Source organism: Pteronotus mesoamericanus, unplaced genomic scaffold (assembly GCF_021234165.1).
Source record: "Pteronotus mesoamericanus isolate MK-2021 breed Mesoamerican mustached bat unplaced genomic scaffold, CSHL_Meso_final scaffold_167, whole genome shotgun sequence".
Lineage (NCBI taxonomy): Eukaryota > Metazoa > Chordata > Mammalia > Chiroptera > Mormoopidae > Pteronotus > Pteronotus mesoamericanus.
This window is the reverse complement of record NW_026555308.1, coordinates 14646349-14668804: the sequence shown is the minus strand read 5'-3', so window position 1 is coordinate 14668804 and position 22456 is coordinate 14646349. Positions and strand designations below refer to the sequence as shown.

Genomic DNA, 22456 nt, shown 5'->3' with positions numbered 1-22456 from the left:
TGCTCCCAGCAGTGTCCTGGCAGTGTGCAAAAGGGGTTGGCAGTAGGCACTTGGCTCCAAGCCCAGACCCGGTCACGGGAAGTGAGAGGCAGAGCGGGGACACAAAAGCCTCTGCTTTCTAGCCAAAGGGGCATGAAGGCAGGCCCCTAAGAGCCAGAAGTGTGGGGAGGATTGCAGAAAGGAGGCAGCTCAAGATGGGACCCCATGCATTTACATATAAACTGCTGGGCCCATTTCTGAGCTACATGTGAATGGATGACCTTCAACAGTCCATCAGAGACTTTGAGAACTGAACTACAGGGTAGACCACCACCCAGGTTCTGGCCCTGCGGGGGGCGGGGGCTGATATAAATAGCCTGCAAGGGCTTTGAAAACTGAATTGGCATTGGAACAACAGCGTACAGAAGGCTGGTTACAACTTCTGGTCTGAAACTAACCTGGTCAATTGCCAGCTACAACTAAAAAAATCAATATATTAAATAGGATTTAAACAAGACCTAGAGTCTTGTAACATGATGTTAAAAATGTCCAGAATACAATCCAAAATTAGAAGAACCAGAAGAATCTGGCAATTCTTAGAGGAACTATAATCAGTAGACACCAACCACAAGATGACCCAGATGTTGGAATTATTAGACAAAGACTTTAAAGCAGTTACAATAACCATGCTCCAAGAAGTAAGGGTGAACCCTCTTGAAAAGAATGATAAGTTGGAGAATATCAGCAGATTAATAGAGGAATAGAAGATGTATATATAGAGAGAGAACCAAATGAAAATTTTAGGATGGAAAAGTACAATAACTGAAATAAAATATTCACTGGATGGGCTCAATAGCAGAATGGAGATGACAGACGTTTGAGAACTTGAAGACAGATCAAGAGAAATTATGCATCTAAGCAACAGACAGTAAAACGGTTAGGAGAAAGAATAACAGAAGAGAAAAAAGAGAACTATGGAGTAATATCAGGAAGTCCAATGTTCCTGTCACGTGGGTCCCAGAAGGAAAGAAGAGAAGCAGTTGGAAGCGTTGGGATGGGGTGGTGGTGACCCGCCCCCAGAGGACCCCTGAGTTCTTTAGCAGGTTGCTGGGTGCCTGGCTCAGGGGAGCCGCTATTGCCCTTCCCTTTCCAGAAGGTAGTAGCAAGTCATGAGGAAGCAGTAGTGCACTGAGGGCAAAGTCAGCCAGACTTGGCATCAGACTGTGTGACCATGCGCAGAGTACATTACATCTCTGCGCCTCAGGTTCCTTGTCCGAATGATGGGAACAGTACTACTTATATTTAACATGAACCTCTTGTGTGTTCATGATCTCATTTAATCTTTCAGCAAACACATAAGGCATGATGTATTTTATGCCTACTTTTCAGTTGGGGAAACTGGAGATCAGAGAAACTGCAAAGCCTGAGAGAACAGTCCCCACAAGACTGGCCTCATGTCAGACATGAGCTGTAGATTCAGGGGTCCCCAGAACCACTCTCCAGGCCAGATGGCTACAAACTTGGGGCCCTTGTGACCACCCTGGGGTTCAGTAATTCACTAGAATGACTCACAGAACTCAGGACAGCACTACTTTAACAACAGTTTTATGATAGTGAAAGGGTACAAATTAAAACCAGCCCATTAAAGAGATACACAGGACAAGGGGTCCAGATGCGGAGTTTCCAGTTGCCTTCTCCCTGAGAAGGCAGGGGCGGCATTACCTCCTCCTGGTCACTATGTGGGACATTATGCACAGAGTATTGCCAACCAAGGAAGAGTACCGAGCCTTCGGGGTCCAGAGTTTTTACTGGGACTCAGTCACATACTGTCCAGCAGCTGGCTTTCCGTCTCCAGTGCCTCATACCTTTAGTTTCTCCAGAGGTCTGAACCGACACTGCATGGCCCTCAAGCTGCCATCATAAATCACATTGTTAGACTGTACAGTGGCCAAAGCCCACAGGCAGACAGAGGCTCTTCTGCAGGACATCCCAGAGTCCTGGAGGCCACCTCCCAGGAGCCAGGAGCAAAGACTAGACCTCTCTTTGGGTTAGGTGAGTTCTTCACTACACAGGAAGTAACTCATCCCTTAGGCCAAGTCATCTAGCAGGTGAGTGGTTGAGCTGAGCTTCACCTCAAGCCATTTGGTGTCAAAACCTTCTTCACTCTTAACCACTACACTTAACAAGCATATGGATCAACTGGGGATCTTATTAAAATGCAGATTCTGAGTCAGTAAGTCCGGGGTGGGGGCACTGAGCATCTGTATTTCTTATAAGCTCTGGGTGACACTGTTGCTGGTCTGAGGACCACAGTTTGATTGGCAAGAAGGCCCTTCCTCTGTCCTCCCGTGTTGCCCCAGTATGTCCAGAGCAGGGAAGGCAGGGTGAGTATGGAGAAGTAGCTGAGGGCAGATCGAGGAGAACCTGTAGGGTAAGAAGTATGTATTTTTTTCTAAGTACAGTGAGAGGCCTTTGGAGAATGTTGACCAGAGAAGTGATATGATCTGGATAGTGTTTTAAAACATCGTTTTAGCTGTCAAGTGGAGAATGGGTTGTAGAACAGCAAGGGTGAGGGGAGCCAGTAACCACCTGGGAGGCCATGGTGCAGGTCGGGGAGAAAGGTAACTGTGGCTTGGACCAGGGAGGTGGCAAAGGGTTTCAGAGAAGCAACTCAGTGGGATATAATACTGGAGGAAGATTCAGCAGAGCATGCTGGTGGATTAGTTGTAAAGAACCATTCCCTCTCTTGACAAGTGACTTAACTCCTCTGAACCAGGATTTCCTTGTCTGGAGATCTCAGTTGCCACCTCACAGAGTGTTTTGGGGACAAAAGGAAATGATGCGTGTAATGTGCTAGCACAGTGCCACCTCTGCAGAGGCTCAGTGGATTGCAGCACCGAACCTGGATGTGGGCAGAGGCAGAACTCCAGCCAAGTGGTCAGGGTGTGAAAGCAGAGACCTGTCGACCTGGGGAGCCCTCCTGACAGAGCACAGAGCCCACAGTGGCACCCCCACCTCAGCCTCTCGTCCAGAGAGCTCCCTGAGGCTGCCCTAGTCCACCCAGGCGGTAAAAGTTGGCTGAATCTTCAAAATTCATTTTGGGTTCCAATGATAGGCTTTGAAGATTGGACCAGCTGCCAGGACTCCTGGGATTTTTGTCCCATTTTCATAGCTGCCTAATGATTTGGGTGCCTTTGGATGGAGCCTCATTCCAGGCAAATCCTCGTGGGAGAGAACCTCAGGGCACTGGGCATTTGTCCAACCCCACATGTCCCCGCAGAGGCTGAGGTAGATACTGTGGGAAAGGGAGCCAGCTGAGGCCGTGCTCAGCCTTGCCTTGTGCCTCAGCACTGGCTAAAAGCAGTCGTGCTCAGCAGCCAAGACCAGCATCCGGGTGGGCGTGAGATGAAGGCTTGTGCATGGGATAAAATCAGAAACCCAGAGTATCCTTTCTGTTCACCACCCGGCCCTGACTTCATCAATCCAGAGCTGCCTGTGAGCCCGGGGCGGCGGGGGGCGAGGGGGGGGGGGAGTGCTTCCCCTTTAAAATGCCCGAGCCCTCAGGGAACAAGTGGTGGTGTCACCAGTTGCCATACATTTCAGGGAAGCCTTCTGGTGTAGGAAAAAGCACTGTGGCTTAAGAATCAGAAAACCAGATTCCCAGAGCTCGATTGCTTTGTCATCTGGAGCAGGACCCGTTTTCCATCTTTCAAATGCATATCATAAATGAAGGACCTCAGGGTTGTTCATTCAGTTTTTAACAATAATAGCAAACACATACACAGTGCTTCCTACGAGCCAGGCCCTGCTCCAGGTAGTTCACATGAATTCACTCATTTAATCCTCATAGCAGCACTATGATGTAGGAATCATCATTTTATGAATGAGGAAACTGAGGCAACAATAGGGTAAGTAGTTTGCCTGAGATCCTGGAGCCAGGATTCAAACTTAGGTTTCCTGAATCCAGAATCTGGTCTCTCAGTCTCTGGGTTACACAGCCTCAAATATTGATGAAGACCCTTCTATGCTGAGGTGCTGTGCTAGGTGCTGGAGAAATAGCAGAAAGACAGGAATAATTCATCCATTGTTATGCTGGCATTCTAGTTGGGACGAGACAAACAAGAAATAAACACCTAAATAATAGTAGAAGAAGGCAACAGAGAGGACCTGGAGCATTGCTTTAAACTGGGTAACAGAAGCTGAGAGAGGGCCAGCTGTCAAAGATAGGGGAGAGGAGCGTTCTAGGCAGAGGAATGGCAGAGGAATGGCGAGTGCAAAGGCCTGGGGCAAAAGTTAGCTAATTTCATTCAAAGAAGAGGAAGAAGACCAATGAATTCAGAGCAACAAGTAGGGTCCATGGTAAGGAGCTTAGATGGTGTTTATTGAGCACCTATTATGAAGGCTGTTAGGTGCTGGGGAAATGGAAGTGAACAGGACACATGTGCCTCCTGCCTTCGTGAAGGATGGATGAGCTGACTTGTGTGCAAGGACACTCAGCACATAGCACATGTCAGTGTCATTTTCAGTTTTCCTGTTCGTAGGTTGAACAGTTGGGTGAAGAATAAGCAATGAGTGAAAGAGCTTGGCCTTCCCTCTGTCTTTAGAAGAAGGTGCCCCACACTGGCCAGGGCAGGGAGAGTCTTGGGGGCTTAACTGTTGGCCACACCCTTTAGGATCCAACCATATGATAAAATAAGGTTTCTCTGCTTCACTAACTATCCCTAAAACCCACTGTGTCCCTAGGGCATTTGAAGATGGGGACAAATCATTCTTTTCCAAGTTAGTGAGTGTGACTTGGGAAAGAAGTGAAAAGGGATAATGAAGAGACAGGAACTCTGTGGTAGCTCTTCTTCCCACAAATAACAAGAGCCCATCTTTGTTCCAGTCACTGTCCCAAGCACTACTGCAGTTGATCCTCACCACAGCAAAATGAGGTAGGAGCTGGCATTATCCCCATTTTATAGAGGAATGAACTAAAGCTCAGAGCATTTGAGTGACTTGCTGAAAGTCACCGTCTTAGTTAAGGTAAGGCTAGCTGGTGTAATAGATCAGCCCCCAAGGTTTTGTGGTTTAACACACTAGCGGCCTCTTGCTTGCACATGGTCCTTTGTGGGTCCTTTTATGAGTGGCCTTCCATGTGATGGTTCAGTGACCCAGACCCCTTCCATCTTATCGCTCTGCCATCTTCTCGGGCCTGGGCGGGTTTCGCCTTCAGCCAGTGGATGGGGGAGAGAGGGAGTTGAGGATTGCTTGGGAAATTTTAGTAGGCCACACCTGAACGTTATTCACATCACTTCCACTTCACTCAGGCTCTATTGGTTACAACTCCCTGCCAGGGAGGCTGGGAAATGTAGTCCAGCGACTTGTCCATGAAGAGAAGGCTTTGGTGACTACACAGACACAGGTACCACGGGTACCCACAGGGACAAATCAAAGAGCCAACCTGGACCCTGGACTAGTTTGCTCCACTGCCTCCCTGAGTGTCCACTGCCTCTGAGTTCATGATTAGTGTCAACATGGGGGGTTCCACACCACCAAACTCCAGGTTTGGGGAATGCAGCCCAACAAGAGCTGTCCCTGCAGAAAATTCACCCAAATACCTTTTGGCTGGCAAGCCTCAGGTACCTGCCTACACTGAAACGCAGTTATACCAGTGACTGCCGGCCAGAGCTGATTTTGTTTCCCAGCAGACATTTGGCAATGTCTGGAGGCAGTTTTGGTTGCATTGGCAGCAAGTGGATATAGGCCATGGATGCTGCCAGACATCCTATAGTGCGCAGGGCAACCCCACAATGGAATGTCGGGGGGTGCTGAGGCTGAGACCCCCTGAGCGGGAGCCTCCTGGAATTTGGAGGGGCGGGGCAGTGCCAGCAGCAGTGAGAGGCGTGTTGGCTTGGGCTCAGAGCCAGTGGCTTTTGTTATGTGCCTATTTGAGGCTTGTTTATTCTCCTTATGGCATTTTAACCTCTCGTCATTCCCAGTGGTTTCTCTTTAGCTGCCAGAGTGTGCCGAATTCAGAGGCAGAGCCTGTAGTGAATTCCTGCTCGCCTGGGCAGATCTTTCAAATGACTTCCTTGTTTCTGCCCATAAAATGTTGGGCAGACAGCCCTGACTGGTGTGGATCAGTTGGTTGAACATCGTCCCACAAAGAGAAGGGTCACTGGTTTCATTCCCGGTCAGCGCACAGGCCTGGGTTGCAGGTCAGGTCCCTGGTTGGGGCGTGTGAGAGAGGCAACCGGTTGATGTGTTGCCTCGCTCACGCTTCCCAGCCAGGGACCTGACCAGGGATCCGGTGAGTGACACCTGATCGATGTGTCACTCACGCATCAATGTTTCTCTCCCTCTCTTTATCCCTCCCTTCTCCTCTCTCTAAACATAAATAAATAAAATCTTTTTAAAAAAAGTTTGGGCAGACAGAAACATCTTGCTCTGCAAACGAGTCCCGTGTCCCGGGTGTGTGGCCTGGGCAGGTGGTTAATGGGTGCATGTGGTAACGTGAAGGGGTTACATAGGAAAAGGAGGACTGATGGCTTTCAGTATTGTTATTATAAAAGATGTACGTCGATATATATTATGTAACCATACAGGAGAGAGTAGAATTCAAAAGTAAAAATCCCTAATTCCCCCTCCTTAAAGGTAACTACTCTCAACAATTTATTGTAGCCTTCTTTCCAGAAACATTTGAACTCCTATGTATATGTGTGTGTGTGTGTGTGTGTGTGTGTGTGTGTACATATATAGGTATATATGTGGTATGTGTGCCTCTGTATGTGTATATGTATCTATCTCTATCCTCTGTTGTTAGCATCCAAAATATGTATACTTTTCTGCAACTTGTCCTTTTCACTTAATGTATCTTGCATGTTTTTCCATATCAGCATATGTATATGTTTTTTTCCTACAAATATTCGTTGAGAACCTCTTAGGAGCCAGGCACTGTGGATACAGCAGTGAACACATTAGACAGAAATCCCAGTTTCAGCAGGCTAACACTTGAATGTGCGAAGACAGACAATAGACAAAGCAGATAACTGAATTATGCTGTGCAGAGATGATGTTACACGCTAAGGAGAAAACAAAAGCAGAGAAAGGGGATAGTGAGGGATGGGGTGAAGGGTTACAATCTTTCAAAAGATGGCCAGGAAAGGCCTCACAAAGAATGTGACATTTGAGCCAAGATGTGAGAGATGAGGGATGTTTTATGTGGATGTTTATAGCCAAAAGGAATGGCAAGTGCAAGGGCCCTTACATGGGGGAAATGGAGGGAGATCAGTGTGGCTGATGTGAAGTGTAGGTCCCCCTAATTTTTTTAAAAAATATTTTATTTATTTATTTTCAGAGAGAGAGGAAGGGAGGGAGAACAAGAGGGACAGAAATATCAACATGTGGCTGCCTGTCCCGCGCCCCCTGCTGGGACCTGGCCTGCAACCCAGGCATGTGCCCTGACTGGGAATTGAACCGGCAACCCTTTGGTTCGCAGTAGGCTGCAACCCAAATCCACTAAATCCACTAAATCCACTGAGCTACACCAGCCAGGGCCCCCTAATTATTTGTAATGGCTGCATGATGTTCCATTAAGCCTATGAGTTGAAGAACAATTTATTTAATCAGTCCCCTGTTGTTAACATTGAGGTTAATTCCTGTTACTTGCAGTTAGAAACGTTATTGGAGTGAGCATCTGTGCACGTCTCTGCCTGTGTGTCCAAGTGTACCATGAGCTAAGGTCCTAGCAGTGGGACTGCTCCGTTAAAGTGCATATGCGTTTGTCAGTTTTGCTAGCTAGTGTCAAAATTTGCAATTCCAAAAACTGGCACAATTGTTTAGTCTTTTGTGTCTTCTTGAAGCATGCGATTGAAATAGATGACTTGGGCAAATGTTTTGGCCCCTTGTGGCCTGGGGAGGCCCCAACTCCTGGTCCCCTCCAGAATGATTCTTGTAAGGATGAAATAAAAGTTTTGAATATTATTAGGTGCTGAACAAGTATGAGGTGATTTCTTAATCATTCTTTTTTAACCTTTAAAGTATTTTTTATTTTTTTGCCCTGGCTGGTGTGGCTCAGTGGATTGAGTGCCAGCCTGCAATCCAAAGGGTTGCTGGATCGATTCCCAGTCAGGGCACATGCCTGGGTTGCTGGCCAGGTCCCCAGTAGGGGGCGCACAAGAGGCAACCACACATTGATGTTTCCCTCTCTTTCTCCCTCCCTTCCCTTCTCTCTAAAAATAAATAAAATATTTTTAAAAATGAAATATTTCTCATTTTTAACTACATATTATATAATAATTCAAATGTGGAAATGTACAGAAAAACAATCACAAGCAGCCATAGACCCTTCCCCACCCCCAGATCTGCTTCAGATTTGACATTAGGTTTTATTTCTTAGTTGGCATAGACAAAGCAGCTCTACAATGATTGCAGGCTTCCAAAGACTGGGGTGTGAATTTTTTTTTACTAAAATGAGTGAAAAAGTAATAAAGTGAGTGGAAATGCAAGATGCTGTAACCACTTTGGAAAACTGTGTGCCGTTGCCGTATATATTTAAATATACATTTACCTTTCAAGCCAGCAATTACATTCTGAGGTAAATACCCAAGAGAAATGAGAACGTATGTTTACAAAAAATTATGTACACAGATGTTTCTAGAAGCATTATTTGTGATAGCCAAAAAATGTAAACAATACAAATATTCATCAACTTACGAATGGCTGAACAAATTGTAATACATCCATACCTTAAACTACTACCCAGCAATAAAAAAGAAGGACATACCAATACAAATACACATGGGTGAATTTTTTAAACATTATGCAAATGACTGTATAATGTATGATTTGATTTTTATGGAATTCTAGTAAAGGCAAAAAAGGATAGTGACAGAAAACAGCAGATCTGTGATTGCCTGGGTGGAGGGCCTGCTTGGGTGGGGAGGGACGGAGGAGAAAGGGGCAAGAGGGAACTTTTTTAGGGAGAGAACTATACCTTGATTATGATGGTGGTCACACATTTGTATATAATGATTAGAATTCATCCAATTGTATACTTAAAGTGGATGGATTTTATTCCATACAAATACAACTTTAGAAAACAACATTGAGGGCAAATTTTTAAAAAATGAAACAAGAGGTTGTGCTTTTCATTTGCAGTTCTCCGATGACTCGTGGTATGGGATATTTTTTATGTAGAAGGAGGCAGGGGCACACTCTGAGCAGGATCCAGTATGTTCATTGGTCCAAAGAAGAGTTGAAATTTTTGTTTGGTGTTGGGAGTAGACCAAAATCAGGGTGCAAGATCTTTCAGTTCAGGCCCAGGGCAGTGTCTCTGGCCATGTGTGGTTTTGGTGGTTGTGCTCAGTGGGATAGCCCAGCAGAACCCACTGGGAGCTTCTCACCATCTCTCTAGATAGGCCTCTCTTGTTCACTCCCATGTCCCCAGTGGTTCACCGAGTCCCCTTCCTGCTCTAGGATCCAACCGCCCTCTGTGGCCAGCCTGTGAACTGAGTAGCAAGCATAGGCCTGGAAATTGATATTTCTGTGGCACAAAGAAGCAAGTAAAGGCTATAAAAGTAGGACAATTTGAGCTGTTTGGCTGTTTGTGTGTTCGAGTTTTAAAACCCCAACATTTTTTTAAAAAACTTAAAAAATCTGAAAGAATTATTCAGAACACCTAGATTCTACAATGAAATTGTCCTGTTTCCTTTATCACACATCTATCCTCTATTGACCTCTCAACTCACTTTTTTTCATGGATATCAAGGTCAGTTGCAGGTATTAGTCCCATTCGTTTGTTTTTTAAAGTTGGCTTTTTGGTCGAAGTGTAACATACACACATAGAGAAAACCATTACATAGCCATGATTGATGAAAATGTTGGACCCTCTCCTCTCTCCAGAGGTGGGGTTGGGGGCCGGGGCTCAAGGTTCCAACCCCTAATCATGTCTTGGTGTTTCTGGCAACCAGCCTCCATCCCGAAACTATGTGGAGACCCAGCCACCAGTCATCTCGTTAGCATATAAAAGACATTCTCCTTTTTTAAACCCTCACTCTAGAATGTTTATTGAGTTTGGACGTGGGGAGAGACATGCATGCACGCACGCGCCAGCGCCCTGGAATCAGACCTCTAACCTTTTGGTACAGGACAGTGCTCCAACCAAGTGAGCCACCCAGCCAGGGCCGGAAGATAGTCTTATCACTCCTAGGAATCTGGGGGTCCTAGAAGCTCTTGTGTCATGAACCAGGGACTAAGACCAAATATAACAAAAGATGGTCTCTCACCCCTGTCTCTCAGGAAATTACAAGGGTTTTGGGAGCTCTGTTCCAGGAAGTGGGAGCAGAGGCCAAATATTCATATTTTTATTTTTTCACATAGCTGCGCTCACTCATTTACATATTATCTGTGGCTAATATAGTAGCTTTCTGCTATTCTGGCAGAGTAATTGCAAACCTGTAATATTTACTGTTTGATCCTTTATGGAAAGAGGTTGCCTATCCATGCCCTGAAGTAACACCTCTGGGCTCTCTTTTATTATTTAATTTATTCTCTTCTAGCCTTTATTCACTCTTCCCAGGGAGAACTGACTTATCGGATTGGGAACTAGGTGAGTTCAGACCTGGAGGTCCAGAGTCTTCTGATGGACAAGAAAGGTGTCAAAGGTCCCCCTCCTCTCTCGAGGCCCCACCTGCCCACCAAAAGCAGTATTTTCTGTCACTTCCTTAGCGAGCCTACTGGTCAGGCTTAACTCTGTAGTTCAGAGAAGTTTAATACAAGGAGAGCACATAGTAGGGTCAGGCCCCTTTCTACAATCCAACTAATATTTTGATTTGCATCTAACGCAGTGTATCTAACCTCACCACCTGACAACTGCCTGAGAGGCATTTGAAAACCTCAAGTCCCTCACCCCTAGACCAATCAACAGAACCTCTTGGGATAAGACCCCAGCACTGGTATTTTTTAAAAGTCTTCCAAGTGTCAACCAAAATATCTAGGAGGTAATAGTCTAACAAAAACCATTTATTTGGGATCAAAGGAATTGCGATTCTGGAAAGACAGATTCAGGGAGAAACCCAAGTAGTGTCCCTGCTGGAGTGGGGCCCAGGGTTTTTATGATAAAAAGGGAAGAAAATGAGGTAAGTTGCTTTAAAGAAGAGTTCATTGGTGAAAGATGAGGTAAGGTTAAATTTGTTCATTGGCTTGAGATTTGGCCTTCAGGCAAAAAGCTAGATTTCTACTTCACTGAGTGGTTAGTGATTTGGTCATCACAGAGTCTGGTGTTGTCAGGCTGTTTTCATTCTTACTGACTTGTCAGAACATGGCAGTTTAATCCAGTTTGGAAAATAAGATGTGATGGGCAGTTTCTATGAACTGGCTACTCTGGCTCAATTTTAATATGGCTCTCTGCATGTCACCTCTCACACAAGTGATTTTCATGTTCATGACATGTTTACTTTATCTTCTCAATTATTTTAGAAGATGGAGGGGGAAGATTTGATTGATTATCCCCATAAAGCTTCGATCAGTGTCCTGGAGACAGTTTGTGGTGAACATTCCCCCCAAAGCCCTGCCAGCATCTCTAAAACAGATGTACAAAGACGATCCTCATTCATATACGTAAATTTTGGTTGTTCATATAAAAACAAGCACATTACTTTATAGTCACACTTTAAATGCTTCCCCCAAGATGGTGTGATTCACCATCTGAAAGATCTGAAAGTGATTCTTCAAACCATATGCTGGCTTCATAATCGCAGGTTCCACATGGCCGTTTCCACACAGACGCGTGCAGAAGTGGTCCAGCAAAGGTGCAAAGGAATTTCAAAAGAATTTTCAAACTTGACGTTTATGTCTTGAGGAGAGAGAGCATTCATAAGCCACAGCAGCATTTCTCAGAAGCTCCTTCCTCCACTTCGCAATTTTCTCTCACCCTGAATTTGTTCTGGAATTTCATCTATGTTGGGCACCCAAACCCTCTCCAGCTCAGATGATGTGACTTCCCAACTTCCCTATCCCCAAGTCTCCTGCTGTTTTTCCCAGTAGATCAGCAAAGCTTCTAGGTTCTCAGTGACTTACTTTTTTTTAAAACTACATTTTATTGATTATGGTATTACAGTTGTCCATTTTTTTCTCTCCTTTATTCCCCTCTACCCTGTACCCCCCATCCCTCCAGCATTCCCCCTCCCTTAGTTCATGTCTGTGGGTCATACATGTTAAGTTCTTTGGCTTCTCCATTTCCTATATTATTCTTAACCTTCTCCGGTCTATTTTGTACCTACCATTTATGCTGCTTATTTCCGGTACCTTTTCCCCCATTCTCCCTCCTTCCCCTCACCACTTATAACCCTCCATGTGATCTCCATTTCTGTTCCTGGTCTAGTTGTTTGCTTGGTTTGTTTCCATTTTTGTTTTGTTTTTTTTTATTTTTAGGTTCAGTTGTTGATAGTTGAGTTCGTTGTCATTTCTGTTCATAGTTTTGATCTTCTTTTTCTTAGATCAAACATTTCAAATACTAAGGGCTTGGTGATGTTGAACTCCTTTAACTTGACCTTATCTGGGAAGCACTTTATCTGCCCTTCCATTATAAATAATGGCTTTGCTGGATGGAGTAATTTTGGATGTAGATCCTTGCCTTTCATGACCTGGAATACTTCTTGCCAGCCCCTTCTTGCCTGCAAGATTTCTTTTGAGAAATCAGCTGACTGTCTTACAGGAACTCCTTTGTAGATAACTGTCTCCTTTTCTCTTGTTGCTTTTAAGGTTCTCTCCTCTTAATCTTGGGTAATGTAATTATGATGTGCCTTGGTGTGTGCTTCCTTGGGTCCAACTTATTTGGGACTCTGAGCTTCCTGGATCTCCCAGAGGTCTATTTCGTTGGTCAGATCGGGGAAGTTCTCCTTTATTATTTTTTCAAATAAGTTTTCAAGTTCTTGCTCTTCCTCTTCTCCTCCTGGCACCCCTATATTTCAGATGTTGGAACATCTAAAGTTGTCCCAGAGTTTCCTAAGCCTCTCCTCATTTTTTTGAATTCTTGTTTTTTCATTCTGTTTTGGTTGAATGTTTATTTCCTCCTTCTGCTCCAGATTGTTGAATTGAGTCCCAGTTTCTGTCCTTTCACTGTTGGTTTCCTGTATATTTTTCTTTATTTCACTTTGCGTAGCCTTCACTTTTTCCTCCATTTTGTGACCATACTCAACCATTTCTGTGAGCATCCAAATTACCAGTGTTTTGAACTCTGCTTCTGATAGGTTGCTATTTCTTCTTTACTCAGTTGTTTTTCTGGAGTTTTGATCTGTCCTGTCATTTGGGCCATATTTCTTTGTCTCGGTGCACCTGTTATGTTGTAAGGGGAAGAGCCTTAGGTATTCATGGCGGAGGGGGGGGAATCCACTTTGCTGCGTTGTGATGCTATATGTGAGGGAGGGGTCAGAGAGGGAACAATGCCACTTGCTTAGCTCTCGGCCAGCTTTCAGTCACTTCCCTTACTACCCACAAGCAAATTGGGCCCTTCTGGTGCTGATTCCTGGGTGGGTGGGTTTGTGTACGTTTTAGGACCCTGTGGGCCTCTCCAACGGACTAGGACCCTGTGAGGCTGGAAGTTTCTGCCACCACCACAACCCCCACAGATTTTTACAGCCAGAGGTTTTGAGGCTTTCTTTTCTATCACTGGAACCCTGGGTTGTGTGGTCTCTCTCACTCCTCTGTTGTTCCTCCCAGTTTATCCACATGCAAGTGTGGGACTGCCAGCCACCACTTTGCCTGCCTGGTCCTCCAGCCTCCGCCTTGCAGCGGTCATCTCTGCCCCAGCAGCCTGTCTCCCCCTACTCCAACCAGTCTCGATGAATGTTTCTTTTTTAACTCCTTGGTTGTTGGACTTCCATACGGTTCAATTTTCTGGCAGTTCCAGTTGTTTTTTGTTTTTTAATTTGTTATCCTTCTTTTGGTTGTGCAAGGAGGCAAAGTGTGTCTACCTACACCTCCATTTTGGCCGGAAGTCCTCAGTGACTTTCCTTTGGTGGTGGTGGAAGAGGAGGAAGAGGATTAGGTATTAATGGAAGGAAACTCTATCACACATGCCTTTCCCTTAAGTCAGGGTTTCTCAATCTGGGCACTTGTTGACATTTTAAGCCAAATAATTTTTTTATTGTGGGGGCTGGTCTGGTGCATTGTAGGATGTTTGGTAGAGTATATAATCCTCTGTCTACTAGATGCCAATAGCACCACCACCCCCAATTGCAACAGCCCAAATGTCTCCTCACTGCGAAATTTGGGGGCAAAATTGGCCATAGCTGGGAACCACTACATGAAAGGAATCCAGCTCACTCTAAGCCAGTGTTGCGCATAGACCTGGGTGAACGGGGCCTCTGCCCTGGACCTTGTGCTTTCAATGGGGTGAGGGCCTGAAGACAGGGAGGCCAAGGAGTCAAGCAGACATGCCCACCTGGAGCCCATGCCTTCCTTTCTAGATCACCTCCAAGTTCTGGGATCCCAGAATTTCCCACCTGAATGACCCAAGCTGGTTTCTAGGGCCTGCTCAGGGCTTTCTCTAGGCCCATCCTCAGAAAGGCCGCCATGATGCCAGCATGTGTCCTCTAGGCCCAAGGAGATAATAGTACTTAACTTGTAAGTCGAGTCATTCAGTAGATTAAACACATATAAGCACTATCTGTTAGGTGCCTATTTCTATCATTTTATTCATATCAATAGTCCCTAAACATAAGGCAACTTCCTGGTCTGCTGCTTGCTTTAAAAAGCAGCCATCCATTCAGATATCGGAGGCAAACCTGACCATCCTGGACCCTAGAGATGGGGCATAAGGGCTCCAACATGGCACCTTTGTGAGGGATTTTTGGGGGCCACTCTGGCTGTTGACACCTCTGCCTTACATGCTGGCTTGAGGATCTAACTCCCTTCAAACACACACAGGTACAAGTTTCTCCTCCTAATCTTGTCCTTAACCACATGTCAGGGCCAAGGGAAGAGGGGAAGAGAGTTCTTTCTGAGGCAGGAGAAGGAAAAATGAGGCTGAGTTTTGAGTTGCAGCTCCTGCTGTGCCACGTGTGGCTGTGTGACCTTGCGCCCTCACCCTCTTTACTCTCTGAGCCTCCGCTTCCTCATCAGCAACATGAGGATGTAAACAGTACCTTCTCTAATGGGATTGTGGTTTGAATTAAGTCAAAAAATGTTACATAAAGTACTTTGGCCAGGGACTGGTTTACAGAACTCAGGATTCACTGTTGCTGATTTTTAATTATTATAATACTGCTGTCTAAATTGTCATTTTGCCTGTTGGAAGAAAAAACATGGAGAAAAAAGTTCTCTCCTAGCAGCTGCTATAAATCACAAAGTGAGCCCAGAGAACTTAAAACACATCACCCTTAAGTCATGGATGAAGATCCTTAGAACCAAAGAAACATCATAGCTAAAAGGAACCTTAAAACCTACAGACATTCACCCATTGTATAAGTGGGGGAACTGAGGCCCAGGGAAGGGGTGTGATCTACCTTGTTTTGAAGAAAAAACTGAAACAGCTTCTAGAGAAAAGAAAAAAGAGGGAGTGATGTAGTTTGGGAAAGTTTAGCAAAAGTTGAAAAAGAATGGGCACCACCTTTGCCAGGGTGTGTCAGAGCTGGCCTGTGGGGCGGGCAAGGGGGAAGCAGGAATGGGTAGACGCTCTGGGGTTCCTCCCAGGGTTGAGATAACCGATGAACACCCCAAAGAGTTTGGGGATCCCTCCGCGGTGAAACAGCCCAGGATGGGTTTTGCCGGCTTAGTGCATCTTTTCAGAAATGGGGAGCAGCTCAACCCAGCACCTAAGAGGTAGATTATGGGGGACAGGCATGATCTGGGGTCACCCTTGCACTGTGCTGTTAGGCCCAGAGCTGCATATGGGGCATCACCTTGTGAACCAAACATGCAAAATGGAGAGCTGTCATGTCTGGTCCCCCACTGGTAAAGATAAAGATTTCTTTTCCCTTTTAATCTGCTGTGTTTATCTCACCCACACTCTTAACTCATCCAGCTTCCCCTTCAGAATCATCTTGGCACACTAATTTAGAAAGCAAAAGAGTTTAGCTCTAAGAGCGAAGAACAAATTCACTTTTACTCAAATATCAACTTGTGAAAGACTCGGCTTGCCCCTGCCTCAGTCAGGGCAACTGCGTCGTACCTGGAGCAGTGAGTGCTCTCCCTGCGCCTCGCAGGCCCTCGGTCTTCCCACCCACAAATGGACCGGTGATGGCGGCTCCCTTAGAGCAGGGCTTCTCTATGAAGGTGGGAGGGGGAGGATTATGCTCCCTGGGGACATTTGGCCATGTCCGGAGATAACTTTTATTGTCAAAACTGGGAAGAGGGCTGCTAGTGGCGTCTACTAAGTAGAGGTCAGATGGACTACTAAACATCCTACAATGCCCAGAGCAGCCCCTCTCAACCCAGAATGATGTGGCCCAAGGTGTCGGTAGTGCTGAGGATGAGGATCCCTGCTCCAGAGGGTTGATGTGAAGATTTAAGTTAATCCACATGCTGTGCTTGCTTAGCCCTGGGCCATACACAAAGTAGGTGCCTAACAAAGCAGTAACTCTCCACACTTCTTCAAAGCCTGGTCACACAGTCACTATCCCTGGGCTCTGTGAAGGAGTTAAGGGTGTTTGCCCATCACCAAACGGGCCGCATTCTACTGTTCTTTTTTAAGTTCTGTATCTGTCTGGTAGTCACAGTCCACTAAATTAATTTAAATTACTGCAAATGGGGACCCAGATGACCAAACTTATACAAAATTGGAATAAATCATGGGTTTATTCTAAATCCACGAATAGGACATTGAGTCCTAGAGAAAATGTGAGGAACCCTCTTCCTGGGTTTCGTGCATGGACTATGTGACATCTGTTCTGACTGTTCAGATGCCTTTTGCCGCCCTCTGGATTGTACAGGTTGTTGGGAAGTCTCTTCCAGATGACCAGGGTGCGTGGAGTACGTATATTGTCAGTAATATACTAGTGACTGTAGTAAAACGAGTTCTCCGTCACAGCCAGTGTGGATATTTGGGGTGCCTTACAGCAAAATTTCTTAATGGGATTGTTTCTGAAGAGGAGGATTGGAGGGATCTAGGTAAGAGCAATTGGCTTCCTTTACAAGGTCATCTGCTGCAAATACTACAAGTTTATCACCAGCCAGCTCTGTGAAGTCGGGGGTGAGGGGCAGGGGTACCTGGCCCACTGTCTCTGAGCCCCTTTCTGTATTCTACAGGCATCCAGCCTTCATCCCCTGTCCTCTCCAGCAACACACTCCCTAGAATTTACAGTGACAGCAAATCTTGTTATTCTCCCAGGCAGCTTTTGTAATAGATGTCATTAGTTTTATGCAGCTTCAGCTTATTATAATTTGCATTTTAAATGTTTGGTTTTTGAAAGACTGTTAAGATTGCCACAACTTTACCAAGTGATTTGCAAGTGCCAGAGCCTGCCAATTAATTCAGATGGCCACAGCAGCGGCTGCTCTCAGTCAGACAGGCTGATTCACTCCGAAGCTCCCACCTTCCAAGGGCCGAGTGATTCACCAAGACAAGTAACTTTGCAGATTGGGATAAGAAGCGTAGGCTATGACGTGCTTCTAGACTTATTCCTGTTCTGTTGAGTTAGATGTGGACTCTCTAACAGAGACTTATTTTTTTCCAAAATAATATGCATTTGTAAGAAGTTTAAACTGTACATACTAACACAAGATAAGAAGTGAAAACTTCCCACTGTTTCCCCGCCCTAGAAAGAACCACTCTTAACAGTTTGGTCAACATTTCTCCAGATATTGTTTCTATTCTATATATTAATATATTTTTAACAAAAAGAGATTGTGTTTACATATACTGTTTTGCAACTTGCTTTTGTCTCCTAGCAATAGTAGGTCTTGGAGGTTTTCCTGTTTGTATATATAGGTCTCTCTCATTTTTAACAGTGACATTGGTTTCCATGCTATTGTTACATCAGAAATGATCAAATTAGTCCCCTCCAGCCTAAGTCTGGGTGCCTCCCAAATCCAATCCTAAGGCAGTGACTTGGGTGCTGGCAGGCTGCTGAGAAGGTTGTCCCAAAAAGCAAGGGTCAGTCAGTAGGGCAGGGAGGCAGGCCAGTCAGGGACTTTTGATGAGTGTGTAACTGCAGCTCAGGAGGTCCTAAGACCACCGTCAGGCTAAGTGATGTGAAGGATTCACAAAACTCAGAAAAGCTGTCACCCTCACTACAATTTATTACAGCAAAAGGATACAGACTGATACCAGCAGAGGGAAAGGGTGTGCAGGGCAGAGTCGGGGAGAGCCCGGGCACAAGCTTCCAGCCGTCCTCTCCCGGGGGGGTCCTATGGACAGCACCTAACTCCCCCAGTAGCAGTGCGTGGCAACGCACCCAGAGTGCTGCCGACCAGGGAAGCTTGCTCAAGCCTTGGTGTTCAGAATATTGACGTGGGCTCGGTCGCGGAGGCATGGCTGACCGCGCAAGTGGCTTACCCTAGTCTCCCACCCCTTGCAAAGTCAAGTGGATATTGAGTGGCCCAAGGGTCCCCACCATAAATCACACTATTAGCAGAGACTAGTGTGGCACAGGCAGAGAATGGTGGGCACTGGTGGTAGGACGTTGTCCACTGGTGGCCTGCAGGGTGGGCTGAGGGGGTGGGCAGGCACCAACAGCCTCAGCCACTCTTCCTCACGGACATTCTTGTCATTTCCGTTTCCCATTCTTATAAACAATGTTCCAGAGCAGGGATCAGCAAACATTTTCACAAAATCCCAGGCAGTAAATATTTTCCGCTTTGGGCTACATGATTTCTGTTGAAACTACTCAGGTGGGCCACTGCTGTGCAGAGGCAGCCGGGGATCCGATGTGAACAAGCGGCTGTGACTGGGTTCCAGCAGAACTTAGAAGAAACAGGTGGCAGCCAGATTTCGTTGAAGGCCCTGGTTTGCCGACCCCTGCTGCAGAAAATATGTATATCTTTTGTCCCTTTGTGCAGATAATTCTGTGGGTAAATCCCTAGAAGGAGAATTGCTGGATCACGAGTTAAAATATTTTTATTTTGAGCAGATACCATGAAGGTCCCCCAAAAGTTGAACCACCTTCCTCTTTCACCAACAATGCATAAGAGCATTTGAGATTTCTTTTCTTAAAATCCCTTCCCCAGGGAAGCAGAACTTATGCTTATTTACCAAGAAGTTTCTGCATTTTCATTTGAGCCTTGGTGAGGCAGAGGAAGAGGATATTTTGCCCCCAGAGAAGAAAACCAAATAGGTCTAAAATGGCCTCATAATAATATCTTGCTAAATAAGTAATAGTATCTTGCTTTAGATTTAAGGCCCACAGAAAGGGGACTCTGGTAAACTTGTTTTCATTTGGTGAGATCAAACCTTACACTGCCCACCAGCCCTGGTTCAAAACAGCCCTGAGTGTTACTCATTCAAAAACAATTTTTCTTTATGAAATGCATCAGAGTTCCTTAGCAATTTTCTTTATTTTTATTTTAAAGATTTTTATTTATTTAATTTGAGAGAGAGAGGGTAAGGGAGGGAGAAAAAGAGGGAAAGAAACATCAATGTGTGGTTGCCTCTTGTACGCCCCCTACTGGGGTCCTGATCTGCAACCCAGGCATATGCCTTGACTGGGAATCGAACCAGCAGCCCTTTGCTTTGCAGGCCAGCACTCAGTCCACGAGCAACACCCACCAGGGCACAATTTTCTTTATAAGCAAAGATTCCATTCCTAATTTTGATGTAAATGAGATCCACCAGTGCATACCTAACACTTTACCAAATGTACAAAAAATATACATGGTCCAATTTTTGTCCTTGGAGCTGGCAGGTACGGGACACTCTTGACTGAGATGTACCGCGTTTCACTTAGCCTAGTTCCCTCAGCCTCACTCACTCTTAAGTCGTTTCGGTTTTTAGACAATAGATGAGGTTTTCTTGTTTTTCCATCCACCCCCCATTTTTATCATTTGGAATTCTTGTTGTGAACCCCACAGGGGAGAACAGAGGCTCGTTAGCATTCAAGCTCTGTTTGGGGCTGCATATTTTAACTGGTTTATTTGATAATGGCTTCCCTCCTGGGATGCAGCCCGCCTTTGCTGGGCTCACGCTGGGTGAATCTGTGATATTTCCCGTTCTGTAGCCCTTCATTTATAACACAGACACAGCCTGCTTTCCCGGTAATGAGATGGCATGCCTGGACTACCCACACACAGATAAAGAATTAGGCGGAACTTGGCTTGGAAGATAAATCAAGCTAACTATCTCATTAGACTTGAAAGACACAAATTAAGCCTGCACTGGAATTAACAGAAAAGCCTTCCAAAGAGACATACAGTACAACAAGAGATAGAAGAAATTGCTGTAGCCATCTCTCAAGAAACTCACCTCTGTTGCCTAGAACAGAGGAAATATGAAGTCTCTTTTTTAAAAGGTCAACAGAAATATAGACTCGAAATAGCAGTACATTAAATGAGCGCTTACTATGTGCTAGGTAGGCACTGTGTGCTGAGAGTGTTACTCATCGAAACTTCACAACAACTTGTGAGGTAAAGAACTATTAAGATTCCTATCGAACTGCCCTGGCCGGGTAGCTCAGTTGGTTAGTGTCATGCCAACATGCCAGGGTTGCCGGTTCAAGCCCTGGTCAGGGCACATACAGGAATTAACCAATGAATGCATAAGTAAGTAGAATAATAAGTCCATGTTTCTCTTTCTCTCTCTCTCTCTTCTGAACCATCGAAGGAACTGACTGTCAGAGGAGTTCCTTCGTGTGCCTCAGGGTCCCAGAGCTAGTCAAATGACAGAGCCGGGATTCACATAGGATGTCTGGCCCCATGGCCCACAGCATAAGCTAGTGGTCCTCATCTGGAATGACTTGCCCTGCCCCACCCCAGGGATAGTTGGCCATGTGTTGAGACATTTTGGGTTCTGACAACTGGGGGGATGGGTGCTGCTGGAACCTACTGGGTAGAGGCCTGAGGTGCAGAAGAGGCCCCACAACCAAGACTGATCCAGCCCCAGATGTCAGTCGTGTTGTGACTAATCTGGTGTAACTCCTTAACTGGGCTCCCGTGATGGCTGAGTGTCCACTAGAACTAGCTAGTTATTGAGCTCCGTAGGCAGTGTGGCAACTGGCCATAAGTTTCAAATTGCATATTGCCGTGCTGGGAGTGAGGGGGTCACTTTCCAGAAGAAAGAACAGCTAATACAGAGAAAGGCTGGGAGGCAGGACACGCCTGGCACAGTGTGAGGCAACAGGAAACCCAGTGCCACGGGAACACAGAACCTGTGGGAGAACAAACTGAGGGAATCAGGGAATTCTCGCCATTCAAAGAAACAGACAATGTCCTAAAAGCAAGGACCCTGTGTCTGCAGTAGAGGAATGTGTGGACTAATGGCCTCTGTCTTGTTCCTGCCTCCTGTTCTGTTCCCCTCCATCCCCTTTCCTCGTCTACCCCACCCCCATCTCTGTGACTCTCTAGTGTTCGGTCACAACATGAAGAGCAGCAACGACTTCATCGGCAGGATTGTCATCGGCCAGTACTCTTCAGGCCCCTCCGAATCCAACCACTGGCGGCGGATGCTCAACACTCACCGTACGGCCGTGGAGCAGTGGCACAGCCTAAGGTCCCGGGCCGAGTGTGACCGTGTGTCTCCTGCCTCACTGGAGGTGACCTGAAGGCTGCAGGGAAGGCAGGTGTCATTTGAAGAAAAAAAAGAAAAAAATTGAAGATAAAAAAAAAATGTGTCCTCTACCTATTACATCCACTCCTGCATACACACTCACCACACACATGTATACTCACCCCATATTCTCTCAGAACTGAGAAGAAGCTGTCTATTTATCACAAATGGGCACCCTCCATGAGCGAGGCCTGAGAACTTTCTGGAAGCCCCATCATATGCCGCAACCTGAGCGGCGCTGCTGTGAGACTTACTGGCAGTGCTTGCTTTTGTTGATATCCCCCCAAATGCACTTTCAACCTTCAAGCCAGGGAATAGGCCTCCCAAAGGGTGCTGGCCTCCATCAAGATGAAATTTTCCAAGAGTTTGGCCAATGTGGGGGAGGCCCAACCCCCACGCCCAAAATGCATACCCACTGGGTGACGTTGGAACAGGCTGCTGTTCCCTGGGGTTCTTTGAACCTGATTCCTTTCCTCCAAAGTGTAAGTACTTTGTCTTCTCTTTCGTGGACATGATAAATAGATTAGACTATTTGGAGAACCACTTGGCAACAAAACAATATTCCAGTGTAAGAAACCTCTTCTGGCTTAAATGAGTTTTCCTTGTGTTAGCCTATTCCTGGGCACTCCCTGTGGGTATGTATGTGGATGTTCTCGTGCGTGTGCCCTTACAGGTGAACGTGAGCGTGTGCCTGTGTGTCCTTTTGGTGAGCAAGGCAGTGGGCCAGGACCTCAATCCTGAGCATTCCCTCCTCTGCCTCTCCTGTCAGTGAAATTTCACCCAGTGTCCTGTCTGGCA

At 45.9% G+C, this 22456-nt stretch overlaps 1 protein-coding gene across 1 annotated transcript in view; it reads left to right on the top strand.

The window, feature by feature from the left end:
• Positions 1–22000, top strand: part of SYT17 (synaptotagmin 17) — a 67449-nt gene extending 45449 nt beyond the window's left edge. The window contains exon 6 of the mRNA XM_054589244.1: positions 21457–22000. Coding sequence (XP_054445219.1) covers positions 21457–21653 — 197 coding nt within the window. The 3' untranslated portion in view covers positions 21654–22000. The remainder of the gene's footprint in view (positions 1–21456) is intronic.
• Positions 22001–22456: the final 456 nt, after the last annotated feature.